This window comes from Mangifera indica, chromosome 12, assembly GCF_011075055.1.
Source record: "Mangifera indica cultivar Alphonso chromosome 12, CATAS_Mindica_2.1, whole genome shotgun sequence".
Lineage (NCBI taxonomy): Eukaryota > Viridiplantae > Streptophyta > Magnoliopsida > Sapindales > Anacardiaceae > Mangifera > Mangifera indica.
In genome coordinates this window covers 10,330,332-10,348,611 of record NC_058148.1, presented here as the reverse complement: position 1 = coordinate 10,348,611, position 18,280 = coordinate 10,330,332, and the positions used below count along the sequence as shown (strand labels likewise).

General features: G+C 33.4%; 3 protein-coding genes across 3 annotated transcripts; all 3 read right to left on the bottom strand.

Moving 5' to 3' along the window:
• Positions 1-628: 628 nt before the first annotated feature.
• LOC123192675 (laccase-12-like) lies at positions 629-3,093 on the bottom strand. The gene is made up of 6 exons (XM_044605309.1): positions 2,952-3,093; positions 2,706-2,857; positions 2,361-2,605; positions 2,150-2,278; positions 1,090-2,046; positions 629-1,003 (listed from the first exon to the last, which is right to left on the bottom strand). The coding sequence occupies exons 1-6, from the start codon at positions 3,060-3,062 to the stop codon at positions 873-875; spliced, it is 1,725 nt and encodes a 574-aa protein (XP_044461244.1). The 5' UTR covers positions 3,063-3,093; the 3' UTR covers positions 629-872.
• A 4,779-nt stretch (positions 3,094-7,872) lies between these two features.
• LOC123192646 (probably inactive leucine-rich repeat receptor-like protein kinase IMK2) lies at positions 7,873-10,967 on the bottom strand. Its single transcript, XM_044605276.1, has 2 exons — positions 8,862-10,967; positions 7,873-8,774 (listed from the first exon to the last, which is right to left on the bottom strand). The coding sequence occupies exons 1-2, from the start codon at positions 10,804-10,806 to the stop codon at positions 8,158-8,160; spliced, it is 2,562 nt and encodes an 853-aa protein (XP_044461211.1). The 5' UTR covers positions 10,807-10,967; the 3' UTR covers positions 7,873-8,157.
• Positions 10,968-14,828: 3,861 nt separating this feature from the next.
• On the bottom strand, positions 14,829-15,799 carry LOC123230369 (PRA1 family protein B1-like). The gene has a single exon (XM_044656558.1). It carries the CDS (start codon positions 15,615-15,617, stop codon positions 14,994-14,996), a length of 624 nt encoding a protein of 207 aa, XP_044512493.1. The 5' UTR covers positions 15,618-15,799; the 3' UTR covers positions 14,829-14,993.
• Between the last annotated feature and the right edge of the window lie 2,481 nt (positions 15,800-18,280).

The window sequence follows — 18,280 nt, the reverse complement described above, 5'->3', positions numbered from 1 at the left end:
TCTCCTTGCTATACTTCAAAACAAGTGTTCGAAATGCTATCTTACTCAGCCTCCTCTTGAACTTCAGGGGGATCAATGACTTCTTATTAGCCTTACGATGGAGAAGATCGATTTGGCTAGGATTCTTTACCAAGTAGATTATGAGTAAAAAGAGAATAAAGCTGAGAGGATTTTTAATGACTATGTAGTCAATAAGTTTATGAAAAAGAATATTAACAATATGCGTGTGACATTCAGAGAGGTTGAGGCAGTAGACAGTAAGGAAGCCATTGAAGCAATTCGTTCTACAAAGAAGGATTATGATCTTGTAATAGTTGGAAAGCTTCGAGTTTCAGGGTCACAGTCGTTGGAGGTAGAAATGAAGCCTTGGGTTGAACACAAAGAGCTTCGAGAGTTGATGATTTTCTTGCATCAGGAGATTTTTGTGACGGGATGATGTTTGTTTTAGTGATACATTGTTTTCGCGTTAAAAAATTAGAGTTTAGTTGTTAATGTAAAAAGATTTGCAGGAAACTAATCGTAAGACAAAGAAGAAGAAGAAAGATGGAGATCTAAGCTATCAGAAGAAGACAATTATTAGTGTTTTTTTTTTTTGTTTAATTTAAGGTTTTTGCAGAAAATAAGATAATTAGAAGAATATACTATTTGAATTATTGATTGCTGTTTTAGAAATCTAAACACTGTTGCAACCAAGGCACCATCTCCTTTAAGTCCACTTTATCTATCAAAAAGAACATTAAAAAGGCAATTACTATATCCCCAAATGCAGGGAAAACAACACCGAAACATAATAAGATTACCCTTCTTGCAATTGGGATTATGAATTCTAATATAATGATGGTGTATTGGAATTAACTCTGCCGATCGTGTTTTTAACATGGAGGCAAATCCAGTGGTGGTGCTTCCAGTGCCTCCAATTCTCCTACTCCATTCTCCACTAAGAAGGCCATGGCCAGGCCCCATGATATATGAACATCCAAGTGACAGTGCATTATCCATACTCCTGAAACAAAAGTTTGGTTCAAGCATCATATTGATGAAATTGTTTTGGAAGAAGAAAAATGTGAAGTTGATTGTAAATTTAAGTACCTGGATTATCTGCAACAAATCTTATGACTGCCCATCCTCCCACAGGCACACCAACGGTGTTTCTGAGGGGTGGATCAACGAGGTTGAATTTAGAAGTATCAGTCCTGGGATTGAAGTTTCCGAAACCCTCGGCAATGATGTAGAAATCATATCCATGGAGGTGAACTGGGTGGTTTTCTGGTGTGAAGATGCTTGTGCCTTGTAACACAATCTGCACTCTTGAGCCATACTTCAACTTGTACACTTTGGTTCCTGGAACAGGTTGCCAGAGTGATTGGCTAACGTTTCCTGTGTAATCGAATTTCACTTGAGGGTTTGCTGGAAAATCAGTGGTGAAAACTCCTGGAATGCTTTGGTGATGTGCTTGCAAGAGAGAGAAGTTTGCTGGTAGCACAAAGGATACATTGTTCATACTGGCAGTGAAACGAGTACCATTGGGTCCTTGGCATTGATTGGAGTTAAAATTTGGAGGACAGTTGTTGAGTCCAAGGCTAACAGTGAAGAAGAGGCTCTCATCAACGTCAGTTGGGACTTCAACTTTCTGGGGACTTCTAAACTGGGTGGTGAATGCAGTGACAGTATTTGTATCATTAAAAGCCGGTAAAGTTGGCATAACCGGTTTAACAAAAAGACCCTTTGGGGGACAAGGCGCAGATTTGTACTCAAGAATAGCTGTGGTTGTGGTGTTGTCAAACGGGGCAGTTGGGGCGCTGGCATAGGCTCGTGCAGCCATATAGTACCGAGATGGAGGCTGATCACCTTGAATTATAACATCCGTGGTTTGGCCAGGTCCCAGGACGATAACAGAGGTGGTGAAGGGTTTGAGATAAGAGGCATCAGCTCCAACAACTGTGAACTTGTGGTTGGCAATTGTGAAGAAAAGTGGCTGGTTTAAGCCAGAATTTATGACTCTCAGGAGGTTGGTCTCACCAAAGTCAATTGGAACAATCACAGTATCTGCACAATACAACAGATTGAGATGAATCTTATAGGGCAGGCGACATGGCGTTAGCAACAAGCAATCAAAGCCTGAAGAAATTAAGAATGGAAATTAGTTGACCTTGGTTGGAACAGTTGTAGAGATCTCCAGGTTGGCCATTAATGGTGTAAGCATCGGATACATTTGGAGCTGCTCCAGTTAAAGTAGCCTGTCTCACAACATCCATAGGATTGGCATCCCACCATTCCCCTGCCAAGCACAAAATTATTTAAATTATGAAGAAGGTAATCTGATTTGCAGAGCAATAAAGAGGAGGGTAACAATTCATTACCAAGCATAATTGCGGTTTCACGCTTTGGCTTGGGGAATGGATAGGAAGAACCTTCTTTAGGATGAATAATCAGAGCTCCATAAACAGTGGCTCTAAGCCAAGAGCTATGTGCATGCCACCACAATGTGCCTTCTTGACCCTCGATAGTGAACCTGTAAGTGTAAGTCATTCCAGGTCTAATCGGACACTGAGTCACGAACTCTGGACCGTCGGCCCATGCAGTTCTTTTTTGCCGAATACCATGCCTGAAGAATCAAGTAAGAGTGTAGTGAATTTTTTCAAAAGGTGTGAAGTTTATATGAAATAAAAGAAGTAATTAAAAAGGTGTAATGCATTTTCCTATACCAGTGAATGGTAGCATTATATCTAGCTTTGTTGGTAACTTTGACAACAAGAGTGTCACCATTGTTCACCTCCAAGGTTGGCCCTGGGTACATCCCATTAACAGTGATGGTGCTGTGAGTTTTGCACAGCCTCTTCACTGGTGTTGCTTGAATCTGTTTTAATATCAAAATGCACAAGTTTAGCATCCAACAGGACCGTCAAACACATACAAATAAGAAAAGTTTGAGAGAAATTAATGAAACATACAACAAAATCATGGTAGTGAACTTCGGCATTAGCAAAGAGAAGCAAAAAGCCTAATGAGAAGAAGAAGAAGAAGAAGAAGAAGAAGAAGAAAGAGCAATGAGCCATTTGCATTAATTTCCAATGAGGTAGGGGGAGGCCTTTGCTGAAGTGAAAATTAAGTGATAAAGCGAGAAAAGAAGGGGTGTTTATATAGGTAGATTAAAGGAGGAGAGAGTTGTTTAAGGTTGGCAGATTAGGTTTTGATTCAGCAAAATGGTCAGATTCCAGGGCAAAATTTAGTTCAAATCTAGAGAAGTTGTTGCACCCACTGGCATTCACAAGTGAACTATTTCTTCAATGCTTTATTCACAAGTCTTTCTCACTGCTTAGATTTCAACAAAACATTACAATTGTACTTTAATATTCTGCTACAATTTGAGTTTCATTTAGCCTTGTACATTCTATGTTAAAATTTAATTACCAGTCTAGTGCATAGTTATTATAAATGAGCATAAAACTAGCTTACGTACAAAATTGTCCAAGACCAAGAAAGCCAAGAATACTAGTCAAAAAGTCACCTTTCCCAGGGAAAAGAATAGTTGCCCTTAACCTCTCCCACCTCTCACAAATTGTATCTCATCCTGTAGTTTCACAACTCTAGGATTTAACCCTTCCAAATACACAAGCAAGTAATGTTATGTGTATAAATTTTTGAGTATATAATTAAATATACAAATGATGTATTATTATATAATTAGTTGATTTTAAATTAAAGATAAAATAATACTTAATCACATAATAATAAATATGTATATAATTTTATTATAAGTAATATACTAAAATAATACTATGTGTATATATTTTTTATATTCTCGTGGGGACTCTCATTGAAATACCTAATACGAATTATATTTCTGATTTTAATTGCATTTTCATGCGGAAAAACGTATTGAAAAAACATATATACTAATAGAAAACTAATTTGACTTGAATTAGACTGTATAATTCTAACACAAGATGACTTTTGGATCAAAGGAACATTAACTTTGTGGGTGCATGAAACGTCACTGTTTTGAAGAAAAAGATATCATTTTCTTTAAACTTAATTTTCCTCATGAATGAAAAAGTAAGAGTACTTTCCATTAAACTTAGACCTTTTACTTAGAATGCTGGGGAAATAAAATTGTCTTTTAAGTATGTTTAAGAGAGAAGTCATTCATATTAAGAAATTAGTCAATTAATACTCCTTTCTAGATGATATTGATAGTCTTAGGGAAAAACAATAGTCCACGCGGTAATTGCTTCTTTTAGGCCAACCGACTATGCCACACCCAATGTTTGATGCAAACCAATCTCCCATCCGTTAACTATAAAAAATTTAAACTCCTACCAATAAATTATTAAAATTAACAGAAATGACTAACTCCAAAGGTAAAATTGTTATTTAACTATTAATATATTAAAAATAATAAAATATTATTCACTTCTCTCTGATTTAGAAAACTAACAATTTTTCTTAGAATTAAACTTTAAAATATTACATTTTTCATCTAGGGTTTTTCTCTTTTTTACTCCCCTTCTCCAGTGTCATTGCAAACCGGAAACTCTCTCCCTCCCTTTTACTTCCCCTTTTTCTAGCTTCCTTATCCCTTTTCCTTCTTCCCTTTTTTATGTCAGAAAGGGGAAGAGAAGAAGTGTTGCTTTGTCTCTGAATGAAGCCTCGTCTTCACCCAAGTCGTCTCGTCCAAGACAATGCAAGGCTTCATCTCTTCCCCGTTTTTAGTCCGCAACAGAGTTGGAGAAGAGGAGAAAAAAAGAAAGAAACCCTAAGAGAAAATATAATATTTCAAAGTTTAATTATAGAAAAAAATTATTAGTTTTCTAAACCTAAGGAGAAATAAATAATATTTTATTATTTTTAATATATTCCTAATTAAATGATAATTCCCCCCTAAAGTTTATCATTTCTATTAATTTTAACAATTGATAGGTAGAAGTTTGAGTTTTCAATAATTAACGGGTGGGAGATTGGGCTTGCATCAAACCTTGGGTGGGAAATAGTCATTTGGCCCTTCTTTTATTAATTATTTAAAATTTGAGAACTCAGTCATAAGCATATATTAACAAAATTCTTCATTACAGAAAATATCTCAATTAACTAATAAATAAAAACACAACATTATATTAATAATTAAGTTTAACAAATAGTGGATTAAGTATTATAAGACATAAATTTAAAGCATGTAACTATTGGTAAATTTCGAACTTTGACATTATATTGAAAAATAATAGTACAAGGAATGTTAATTTGAGCTATGCGAGCATGAACAAATTTTTGGAAATATTAGATAAAGAAAATGATTTAAAATTAGATGGCATGTAAAAAAGTAGGGTTGAATTTAATTGGAAATACATTCAAATTCAGTTCAATTTTAGTGGAGTTGAGTTTGAAACCACCTCAAAGTTATTTGAGTTTAACTTATTTAAAAGAAGTTGAGCTTAAGCCTACTAAACTGATTATAAAATTGTTCAAACTTAACTCCTCTTAAACAAACAGAAATTAGTTCGATACTGTAATCGAGTAAAAAAAGATTAAAATAATATTATTTTTATGTGTATTAATAAAAATAAACTCAAAAATATCTTAAAATTTAGTGAACAAAATATCTTAAAGTTTAAATTTAAAAATATTTAACTTTCAAACTAAAATTAAAACATAAATTGTTTGAATCAAACTTAATTATTTAAATTAAATTTATTTTTAAATTTAAATAAATTCAATTCCAATTTAACCTTTCGTAAGAGGCCAATTTGTGGCCATAGCCACGCGGAATGGTCTCCTTACGAAGAAAGAAAAGGACTGATAGGAAAAGTCTTGTCTTATTTAGTGGCAATTAGGTATAATATTATTGTGAACAAGTTGATTGAGTATAAAGACAAAACTCTTAACAAGAAAACAGACAGATGTCGAGTTTGTCTTGGCAGGCAGCTACCATTAATTTACTTGCAAATTAGATATAGGCTAGCTCGTGCAAATTATTCAACACTTAAAACAAAAATTATATGTTACTTGTTTTTCAATGCAAAATATTGTGATGGGACTGACTAGCTTTAATTATGGACAGTATCAACCAAATTTAAGGGGTGAATAAATATTTAAGATTTTTAAAGATGGTAAATGAAAACTTAATAAAAGAGTCAACTTTAGGTGAGCATAAGTCCTCGGCCTAATAAAAAATATAATAATATTGTATATTAATAAAATAAAAGTTTTTGTATAAAATAAATAAATAAATGCTTATGGGTTATTAAGAATAAGTTTAGGGGTACAACATGATCAAATTGCATGACTAATTAAGCTAAAGGGTTGTCATAATTTGTCAACTCAAGGGCTTAATTGGCTGCAACCAAAGTGATCTCTTGGAAAACAAGCATATAAAATCAAGATGAAAATCAGAAAAAAGAGTTAAGATTAGATACGTTAACTGGAAAGTTGGTTGTTTGTCTTTGACTTTGAAGACATATTTAAGAGAGAAACTTGTCAAAGAAGTTGCATGGTGTTTTGTATTGTGGCTTTCTTGATAGATCATCTTCATCATTGGCTGTTACGAGTGGGTGTGAATTAAGTTGTTCAATTAGGGTTGATTCCATCATTTCAAACATATGGATTAATATCATATTAAGTTTAATCATATTTTTGCGGTAAATATTAGTAGTTTTTGAGAAACAAATTACAAGTATTATACTCCAAAAGTTAACAAAATTGATAAGGTATTAGAACTTTCAAGAAAAAATTTGAATTCGAACTTTTATCACGTTTATCAAACTTTAATTTATTGATAAAGTGATTGTGAATTCGATTACTATATCCATCGAAGTAAGAATTTGATTCTGATGTAAAATTAAAAGTATCTAGCAAGAGAGTTAAATGGCCTCCCAACAACTTCTGATGGCGATGTAAAATAAAATTTGAAGAATTGAGAGAAAATGACTTGATACTCATGTCTTGTACCAGTCCAGCAGAAGCCAAGTTTGCACCAGACAAATCATGAAGACTTTTAAGTCCCATCAAGTGAAGTTGCTCTTTGCAGTTCAACATCCAACAACAAATCGTAGTCGACGGTATAATCAATGAGATATCCGTAAATACATTCAGTTTACGAACCACCTATGAGTTTCTTAATAGATTATGTCTTTATGATTTGCGCCGACTACCTTCATCAGCAACAATTCCATCAACAGACCCATGGATAGGTATGAAGAATGGTTGCATGAAGCCCAATGTAGACAATATCTACTTAAACTGAACCCAGATACAGTGACTAATCTTACAACTACAGTATCATGTAAGTCAAGAGTTTAATCTTAAAATATCATAAGTAGGGATTTGAACTTATATCCTTTTATGTATGGAAACTCTTCCATTGTTACTCAAGAAAGCTTTTGGAGCCAGAAAATTAATATTAGTTCAGAAAAAATTGAGTGAAGCTAAACGTAGTTGGTACCATTAATTAGGCATGAATTTAGTATGAATTCATGCCCATAATGATTTTAAATAAAGCTCCACCGACGAGCTTTTATCCTGAAGAAGCAGAAGCTTTTCCGCTAATCAGTTATACTTCACCTGTCTTTTCCCATTGATATTTGGTAACTCTTGAAAAACTGGCGTAGTCACCACTTGTGCACTCAACCAAAGATAGAGACCAAACAAAAGAGAGTGAAGCATCTTTTTTCTCTAGAAGTTCAATCAGCTTCAACTGGTAAGTTGAAATGGCAAAATCCTGGTGACTTTTGGGGAACTTGTTTTGATCATTTTCTTCTTTATAGGTGAATGAAAGTAATTTATCCTCCTCTAGAAGAAGATTATAATTTAGTTTCAACGTGTACAATGTGTTTCATATTAAAAGTTTAGAAGCTCAATGCTGAATGGTCAGATCAATGGTGAAGATAAAGTAGCAAGGTCTACTTGTAGCAAAGCTGGAACTCAAGATTTTTTTCCAGCGAGTCAATCACATAACAAAAATGTTCAGTTCTTCCTACTCAGCCTGGAAAAACTCTTTGAATGCAATACAGGAACGCCTCAAATAAATTGAAACAAACCTATATTTACAGACACAATAGACTGTTAACACACAATTAATATTCAAGAACAAAAGAATAATAGTACTAGACTCTACTTAGTCTCTTAATCGTCTCTCTGCCAACTACATTAGTCATAACGCTGGCGTTACTTACTTGTTGAAGGGGCTGCAGCTCCTTCATCACCAGAACTAGAGGTCGCTCCCTCTGGTCTTATCTCTTCTAGTTGCTGCAGAATTTGTTGAACTTCTGGTCGTGCTGAGGGTGAAGGATCAACACAGTGCAAAGCCAATTTCAGTGTGTTGAGTAATTCATCACCAATTACTGATGCATCCCTCATTAATTCTAACTCAAAAACTTCATTGGTCCACTCCTCCTTTACTATGGAGGCAACCCATTGAGGCAAGTCCACACCATTCATCGCCTCTCCTGGAGACTTCCCTGTTAGGAGTTCCAACATGATAACTCCAAGACTGTATACATCAGTTTTTGTGTTAGCTTTCTTGAGCTTTGAAAGCTCCGGTGCTCTGTAGCCTAATGCGCCTGCAGTTGCAATCACATTTACATTAGCAGCAGCAGTCATTAACTTGGAGAGGCCAAAATCTGCAATTTTGGCATTTGTATTTTCATCAAGAAGGACATTGCTTGATGTAAGATTTCCATGTATAATGTTCTCATGATTGTGAAGATAAAGCAGGCCTCGTGTGGTGCCTCGAATGATTTTCATCCTTGAGGGCCAATCAATTGATGTGTCAGGCCCCCGAGCTGCAGCAGAAGAAACAAATTGTTGGCTTCTAAATCAAAGTAGCAAATAAATGAACTAGGAATTAACCATTTCTATATTTTACTTACCATGGAGAAAAGTTGCAAGGCTTCCTTTAGGCATATAATCAAAAACCAGAAGTTTCTCACCCTTTGGGCCCATGTAATAAGCTCTTAGAGCCAAAAGATTTGGATGCCTTATTTTGCCAAGCAAATTTACTTCAGCTTCGAATTCTCTCTGACTTTTTGTTATCTTTTCTCTCAATCTCTTCACTGCAACTTGACTACCATCCTCCAGAGTGGCCTTATAAACAGTACCATAAGTACTCTTTCCCATGATTTCTGCAGTTGCACACAAAAGATCATCGGCTGTAAAAACCAATGGCCCGTCAAAATGGACCAATTTTCCCCCTGTCTCTCCACTAGCTTCAGCTTCCCCAGCTGCTGGTGAAGCCCCCTTTTCCGCCCTTGCTGCAGCAGTGCTTGATGTTGTGGCTTGGTCATCCCTTTCTCTTGATGCAGACCTTTTCCTTATCAAGCAGCAGAGCAAAATGCACACAAGGATAAGCAATACTATAAGAAGGCCTCCTGCGGCAATGAGGATTATATCTTTTGTGCTTAATTTTCTACCATGAGACGTTGGTTTCTCAGCTGGTGCACCTGGAACATTTGAAGAAGGGGCGGGAGAAGGACATGGAGCTGACCCTCTATACCCACATAACTGAATATTCCCCACAAAAGAACTTGCATTGAACTTCTGTGAGAGAGATGTAGGGACAGGACCTGAAAGGTTATTGTGAGAGACATTTAAGAAGCTAAGACTTCTTAAATTGGAAAGAGAATCGGGAATTTCTCCACTAAGCTTATTTTGTGACAAATCAAGCTGTGTAAGTGTGGAAATGTTTCCAATACTTGAAGGGATATTACCACTAATTTGGTTTCTCTTCAAGTTAAGAACAGAAAGACTATGTAGCCCACCCAAAGATTCAGGGATTTGGTTATCAAGGTTATTGTTCTCCATAGTTAATGAAACAAGTGAGGATAGATTAGAGAAATTACCAGGCAAGCTTCCATTAATGGCATTATAAGAAAAATCTAGAGTCCTAAGCCTGGAAAGCTTCCCTATTTCATTTGGAACAGCCCCAATGATTTGGTTATGACTAAGTGAAAGCTCTTGTAGCTCACTTAGCTTTCCGAAAGAGACAGGAATGGTTCCAGAGAGGGAGTTGTGATCCAAGGTTAAGTACTGAAGCTGAAAGAAGCTATTCTTTTGAGGTTCGCCCCAAGAATCGGGAATGGAACCTGAAAGGTTGTTTTGTTGAAGAGAAAGAAAAATAAGCGAAGAAGAGCGAGCGAAACTAACAGGTATTGAACCTGACAATGAGTTGAAGCTAAGATTGAGTCTATAAAGCTTGGTAGAATTTGCAAGACTAGCAGGGATAGTCCCAATAAGTGAATTGTTACTAAGGTCAAGAGTTTGCAGTAAAGGACATGAGCCTAGAGAAAGAGGAATTGAACCTGAGAGACGATTATTGAAGAGTTGAACACCTCTAAGATTAGGGAGAAAGCCCAATGCTTGAGGAATTGAACCACCAATGCCGTTATCATGAAGACTGAGCTTTCGGAGGGCTTGAAGTTGACCAATTTTTTCAGTTATTTGGCCTCCTAATCCTTTCCAAGGAAGTTGGATTACAATAACTTGTCCTTGAGCACACTTGATACCAATCCAACCTCCAGAACAAGCTCCATAGCCACTATCATTCCAGCTCCTCAAGAACCCTTTAGGATCAATCAGCTCATGTTTAAAAGCTTGTAGAGCTTGAAAATCCGCTTCAGTGACGATAACCCCATCCCAAGACTGGCTTGAAACAGGTCGAATACAACAACAAACGAACAAGTAAAGAAACAATAAAACGTTAACATTATAAATCACAAATTCCTTCCACTTCTCCTTCTTATTAGCCCAACACTCTAGAATCTCAAAATGGTATTTGAAAAAACAAGAATCACTCTCACTTTCACTGTCCATTCCCATGAAACAATACAATGTAAGAAAGAACCACAACACAGACGAAGAAGAAGAAAGAAGAGGAGAAATAAAACGGTTAAACAAGAAAGTGTAAGAGGGGTTTTGTAGGGAGAGTTAGATAGAGAAAACACGTGAAAATCCAGTGAGAGAGAGAGCAAAGAGAAGAGACAAAGACTGTGTCAGGTGAGAGCAATAAGGGAGCAGAGGCTCCCTCTTCTATTGTTTTTACAAAACATGAAGGCAACAACTATAACGGCTAGTTTTCATACTTGTAAAATGGTCAATACTATAGTCTATATGTTTTCTCCAACGGCTATCTTCTTAAGGGGTCTTATAAAAAATTAACTGGTTCAGATGGTCACAATCAACAAAATACCTTTAGTTTGGAGTTTGTTGTGATTAAGTACTTTTGAGAAGCACTTAATATATTAAAATGTTGTTTCTATGTGTTGGCATTTGGGTTTTATGGGAATAAGAGCATCACAATACGAGGATTAAAAATGCGGTGCGATTTGTCTGGCAAAGTGGGTCCTTCTTGTCTGTACACACGAGTGGTCACCTTTCCTGTTTAATGAGAGAGCTCAGTTTGTGATTTGTGAAAGGCTCTGGTTAACGTCACCATCTTTCTTCAATGCCCACTTGCATTTCACTGGTCCAAATCGGAGGCCCGTCAACTCCATTGCTTGGTCGCTTGCTCCAATCCTTCCCATGGCATTTCCAGAGATAAACAGCGTAATTTCCACCGAAAGTAAATCCTTTGAGACAGACAAAATTAAAAAAAGTACCATGATTCTCATATTCCCTATTCACCTTACAAACATAGATACAAATGCGAGTTTCATTGGACTTGGTTTTAGAACTTAGTTATACTAGAAGTGTGAAAGGGTAAATTTGTTATAGTTGGAGAATTTTTTCAAACCCAAAAAAACGATTTAAAATTAAATTAAATTAAATAATTTTAAGTTTTAAATCAATCTGAATCAAATTAAAAAATATAATTTAGTTTGATCTAAATTACAGTGTAAATTTATTAAAAAAATTTTATTTTTAAATATTTTATACTTATTAAACAATAATTTAATTATAATTACTTAAATTATAAAATAAATATGAAATATATATATATATATATAGAGTAAATAAACATGTAGGAAAAATAATATATGTATATATATATATATATATATATATATATATATATATATATATATATATATATATATATATATATATATATATATATATATATATATATATATATATATATATATATTAAAAACAAGTGATGTAAATGCGTTATATTTACAATAATAATACAAATTAATTTGAAATGCATTATAATTAGATTGAATGTAATTATAATATTTTTTACACGATAATACAAATTATGTTAATTGGGATAATTTGATTTAATTTAATTTATTTTAAATTTATTCTAGAGATGTGCATCATAAATAAAACATTGTGTGATTTTTTTTTTTATATTATATCAATTTTGGAATGTTAATATTTAATTATTTAAGAAATACCTGTTATTTTTGAAATTTTAAAAACAGTTTCAAACTTTTTTTTAATTTAAAAAAATTAAAATACTCATTAATACTCTTAATATTTTTAAAAATTATAATTTACCTGTAAACATACAATTATGTAACAATAATACTTTATAAATAAATAAATATATATGAAAAATATTATTTATAATTTAAAATAAAATTAACATAATTTCCAATAAATTTTTTTTATAATTTAAAATAAAATTAACATAATTTAAGAATATAAAATATTATTTAATAAAAAGTTAAAGACAACCTGTTAATTAGCTTAGGGTTTTCTTAATCTAATCAATTATTTGATAAAAAATTTAATACATGAAAAAATATCTATTTCATACTAAGAGTAGAAACAATATGCATTTTATACATGAATAATAAACATTATTATATAATTAAATAATTTTATATTATAAATAATATGAGACTCAATTAAATAATAATATATCATTATTTCTACAAATAATTTTATTAGTCATACTAATGAGTGAAAACTCATCATTTGACTTATATGTATAATATAATGTATAGTTTGATTTGATTTAAAAACCATTCAAATCACAATTCAAATTATAAACTATTTTTTAAAATTTATTAATTTAAATTAAACTGTTTTGTAAACCAAATTAAACTGTTGTTTTTAACAATTTGATCGGTTTTTACTAATCAAACCGAATCACAAACACCCCCTATAAAATCTGATTTTTTTTCTGGGGTTATGCGTAACTTCACTAGGCTAAAAAGCTATAACGTTTGAATGGAACACACAGATCTATACATCGTTTCCAGCCCAAAAAAAATTTACAAGGAAGAAATCCAACAGTAACAAACTGCTTGTCAAACTGACGGTGAAAAGTTTAGTATTTACAGGAATAAAATATTTTACCAAGCTTTTCAAATGGGGTACGAAGATATAACACCAACTAGAAACCCTAGAAGTGAAAAGGGAATTTGCAGTCCCTTGCTGAGCCGGTAAAGGCCATTGGATTAGCACCTGTAAAGGTGAACGTGCTGATCCGCTGCCTCTTTCTACTGACAACTGGCCCAACAATGAAAGGATGTCCAATTTTGACACTTAAATAGACTTGCGTTTAAGGCGTACTATAATCCAAGTATGAAGGTACAAAATTACATACTTGAGAAGTAAACGAAGCTAGCAGTTCCTGCAAAGCTAGAAAGAGGATTAAACCACTAGAAACATTCTCAACATTCAAGACAAGACAGACTCACCAGCAAATTTTGACAACTTCCCAAACCTTGTTGGTTACTCTCTCCACACCGCATCCTTAGAGAATCTGGCTTAACCATCACACACCAATCAAGTAATACGAACAATGTTATAGCACAGTATACTTTTTTACACGTAGTGCTTCAATTACAGATCTACAGATAATAGCTCCTTTAGACAAACCATTGAACAAGTCAATTCCAGATCTATATTCTAAGACAAACAATTGAACACCTCTGGATCAAGCAGGTCATCAAAATCAAGATCATGGAGGCCTCTCTAAAGGAAAATATGGTAATATCATCAGTTAACTGCATTAATTCAACAATCTACTAGTCCATACGAAGCATCTCTACACATTTAGTCAGGTCTCACAAACAATAACCTAGGTAACCACCAATACATTCAAATCCAGTCAAATGTCAGTCTCATTTCCAGATGATTGGCAAGTATATGTTCCACATTCAATACCCAGTCAGAAAGACTATGTGAACTAATAATGAATATCGATTTGAGTAGCAATGATAATGTCTCTATGTATAACTAGATAATTTTGAGTTAAAAATAAAATAAAACCCAATTACATGAACATGGTAACACATAATCATTGATACAAAAATTGATACTTATTATTAATACACATAATCTTCCTCTTTAATTCCTTCTACTCAAAAACTATAAACATTGTACCCTCATTTGTAATATACTATAGTCCAAAGACAAGAAAGGAAAAACTGGAAGAAGGTAAAAGGAAAAAACCCAGCTCAGTAGATAAAAACAGCACAATTAGAGACAGTAAATCGTAAATGTGGAAACAATTCCCAATTCAGTTGCTCATAAATCAGTCAATCGTGTATCAAAACATCATCCTCGCAATACAAACAAACCATTCATGCACAAATAATAATACAACACAATCATTTTCATCCCACAGTCCCAATCAATGTCATTCAACATGCCATTAGGATTGTTAATTTGTCAAGTCTTTAATCCAAGCAAACTGAATCCACCACAGATGCAAATTGAATCCCTCATATGCTTGAAATCTCAATCCGATCATAAAAATGGAGACAAACACAACTTCCCTACTCACACTATTCTACTACCTTAAAAATAAAACCATTTCATAAAAATGTAAGTAAATGTGAAAATACAAATTACAGTTGATAAAAGAGAAGCAAATCAAGTCATCTGCTACGTAAGATCCAAAATAGGCCCCATAAACTAAGCGACTCAGATTGATTTCATTTACCTTAGAATTAACATCTTCCATTGCAATAGCAAAACTTAATCCATACAAATCAAAACAACAATATCCAAATGTTACAAAAATCCTATCCCAATTGCTTGCCAGAAAAAAAATCATGAATTAATCATACATGTTGAAGTCGCGATCCGCCCGAGCGACAGTTTCAAACGCGTCCGGCGGCGGCAGGGGCGGCGGCATCGCCGAGGAAGGATAGGAATCCTGAGTTAACAGGCTCCTGGTCGTCCAAGAACAGATCCTCGGGGACCCTAAAAGCACCATGAGCACACACAATCGCCGCTCCAACCATCAACGCAGAGATCAACAGAGATCCGACGGTCGTCAGGAACACGACGACAATCGTCAACACAACCAACACTCCAAGCGTCTCGCGGTCAGAGAACGTACGCCCGAAGATTATAAGAGGCTGATCCGACGGTCTAAAAATGTAGAAGAACATCCATGCGCCTAAGAGGGAGAGAAGGACGAGCAGAGAGAAAGGATGCGATAAGAGAGAGAAAGCGAGTACGAGCGCAAGTAGGGTTACGTAGTTGACTTTGAAGTAGGAGAGATTTTTCCGGATCCGAGAGTAGGCTTCGGAGAGGGAATCGGGCCGCGCCATGGCGGTTCGGTCTACAAGTTCGGACCATGGCCGGCGTTGAGAGAAGCCTTGACGGATGGACGAGGACAGGCGTGAGACGAATGCGCGGAAGGCTGGCGTGGCGATGGCTGGTTGGGACGGGGCGTTGGCTTGAGAGTTAGAGAGGGGGAGTGTCGGTGGGGCGGCCATCGCTGGCGCGTAAAAGTTAGGGTGGCGCGTGATTTTAGGGCAGTGGAGCTAGATATTCGGATCAAGGGAGATTAGTTGCCGCGATACTAATAGTACTAAAATGACTCTTAGATCTCCTCGGTAGTTTAGACCACGATGCTAGTTATCACCATTAAATTGGGTTGTTACGATTTTTTTAAAATTTTTATAATAAATACAGCAATATTTTTAAGATCATTTAAGTATATTATTTTTCAAACGACAAAAAATTTAGCCAATGTTAATGAAGTAATGAACTATCAATAAGGCTTAAATTTTACATTGTTAATTTGTTACAAATCATAAGCATAGTAAACTTGTTGAATAGATTTCTACGGGATATGTCTAGCTCTACTTAAAATAGCGGTTACACCTCACAAAATTATCGATCATATTAAAATTCGTTTTTAAGATAGATTGTATTGGGTCGTGTCAAGACCCATGTTTTTATAATCTTAAATTTTTAAATTCTTGTGTTTATACCTATTAAACATAGATAAACTCCTTTTAACTTTAAAATTTAACAACTAGCCCCTTGGAAAATTAAACAAATTCAGGGGTTAAATAGTTTAGTTGAAGCACTAAAATTTACAAATTTTCAGTCACCCAAAAATTATAAATCTAACATTTATCCCCTGTAATCATCATAACTCTCATTATCCTTAATTTTGTGCATACATCACTAAAACGCTATTGAAATTCTAAACCCCAATAGTTTGAATTTTTGCAACAACACCCTCAAATGAAGATTAGTGTTTATGCTATAAAGTATAGCATATACATTAAACTTTTGGAAATTCATTCACCTCATTAAAATTCTGCAATCTTGTCTATATTTCTAACAACACAACAACCCATCAAATTAAAATGAAAAACAGGTAAATATTGATCTTCTTACATGGATTTAATGATCTTTCATGTTTGAATTTGTACTTTTTATGTGAGATTCTAGGATATGAGTTTCTGACTTAGAAAAAAAAAATGACATTTAAGATTAAAGGATTTCAAGGTTTTTGTTTTAAAGCAATATTATGAGTATTCATTTTGAGTATATAAATATATACACATTTATAAATGTTATTACATTATTGTGTATTATTTTATCGTCAATTCAAAATTACTTAATTACAAAATGACATATATTAAATATATATCTATTTGTATACAAAAAATAAATACATATAATTTTATTATTTATTTTAAGGTAGGGATTAGGGTAAATTTATATTCAAAGAATTTTGTTTAGTTATAATTAAAGTAATCCTTAAAGAGTTAGTAATTTTGGTACAACTCTCTCAAAATATAATAAATTTAATTTATAACCTTAAATAAAATTTATCCAAAACACATTTTGTAAATTTTTTTTTTAAGGCAATTAGGTTGAAACATCACATAAATTGGATTTTAGTTTGTTTCAAATAAATAGTTTGATTTTTTAAAAATTATTAACATATATACTCATTTATTGTTCTAATTAATATTCTCTTTATCTAAACAAAAAGGTAAAAAAATTAGGAATAAATGTTGATTCTCAAGGAACATTGGGTGGAATGAAATCGCTACATTTCAATATCAAATACTTAAATATAACTTTATGATTTGTATTTTCTGGTTAAACCAAACAAGATATTGCCTACACGACATGCTTTTATTGATATAGAATTCATTTTCGCAACATTCACATGAATTATCAAAATCTTCATTATACATATATCATGAAAAACTGAAAAAACTCGATATAATATTGAATATATAATTATATATATCTATTTTAAGTATATAAATTAATTTATGTGATTGAATGATTTTAAATTAATAATAAAATAACACTCATTATACTTATAATACACATAAATATATATTTATTTATATACTCAAAGTTAATATACATAATATTACTCAATTACTAATCACATTTCTTGTTTATTATTAGATTCTCAAATGTTATTTGGATAATGGAAGAGTACCGGAATAAAGAGTTCCCAAAGAAAGTGTGACAAATTTAAATTAAGCTTCTTCTATGGCATCTTGCCTAACTTTTTTCTATTCTTTGGAACTTCAAGCTCATAAAAATGAGACTTGTTATTTCTTTATCTTATCTAAGGTTTGGGAAAGCATCAACAAGACCCCATAAAAGTGATGATATATATATATGTGTGTGTGTGTGTGTGTGTGTGTATAGGAGAGATTGTTATTGATGATTTTCATATCTTAAGAGTTTCATTAATCGGGGATAAGAGATGATAACTCTGAAAATGAATTTTGTTAAGAAAATCAAATATTAAAATGTATCTAACTAATCTTTTACTACCTTTTTGCACTTAGGAAAGTTTCCATTTATGATTTATTAAAAAATTTGAAAACCCTTATCTATTTGATAATAACTAAACCTTAGTAAGATCATGTGAAACTCTCCCTTAATCAAGTCATACTTTACATGGAAGAAGGCCTTTGCTTGCAAATTGGAAACAAGATATCTTATTATAAAGTTTTTTTCTTGTAAAATTATCCTTCTTTCAAGTTTCTTCCTCAACACTGAAGGATGGCTTTAGTTAAAGCATCCAACTAATATATGCTTCACTTTTTACATGTATTTCCCATAAGAATCTCACCTTTACTTCCAACTCATTGATGGATGAGTCTTT

Coding starts and splice junctions, on each gene's coding strand:
- LOC123192675 (XM_044605309.1), bottom strand. CDS start 3,062: ATGCAAATGGCTCATTGCTCTTTCTTCTTCTTCTTCTTCTTCTTCTTC. Junction 2,858..2,951: donor TTCACTACCATGATTTTGTT/GTATGTTTCATT, acceptor ATATTAAAACAG/ATTCAAGCAACACCAGTGAA. Junction 1,004..1,089: donor ATTTGTTGCAGATAATCCAG/GTACTTAAATTT, acceptor CTTTTGTTTCAG/GAGTATGGATAATGCACTGT.
- LOC123192646 (XM_044605276.1), bottom strand. CDS start 10,806: ATGGGAATGGACAGTGAAAGTGAGAGTGATTCTTGTTTTTTCAAATAC. Junction 8,775..8,861: donor CCTTGCAACTTTTCTCCATG/GTAAGTAAAATA, acceptor CTTCTGCTGCAG/CTCGGGGGCCTGACACATCA.
- LOC123230369 (XM_044656558.1), bottom strand. CDS start 15,617: ATGGCCGCCCCACCGACACTCCCCCTCTCTAACTCTCAAGCCAACGCC.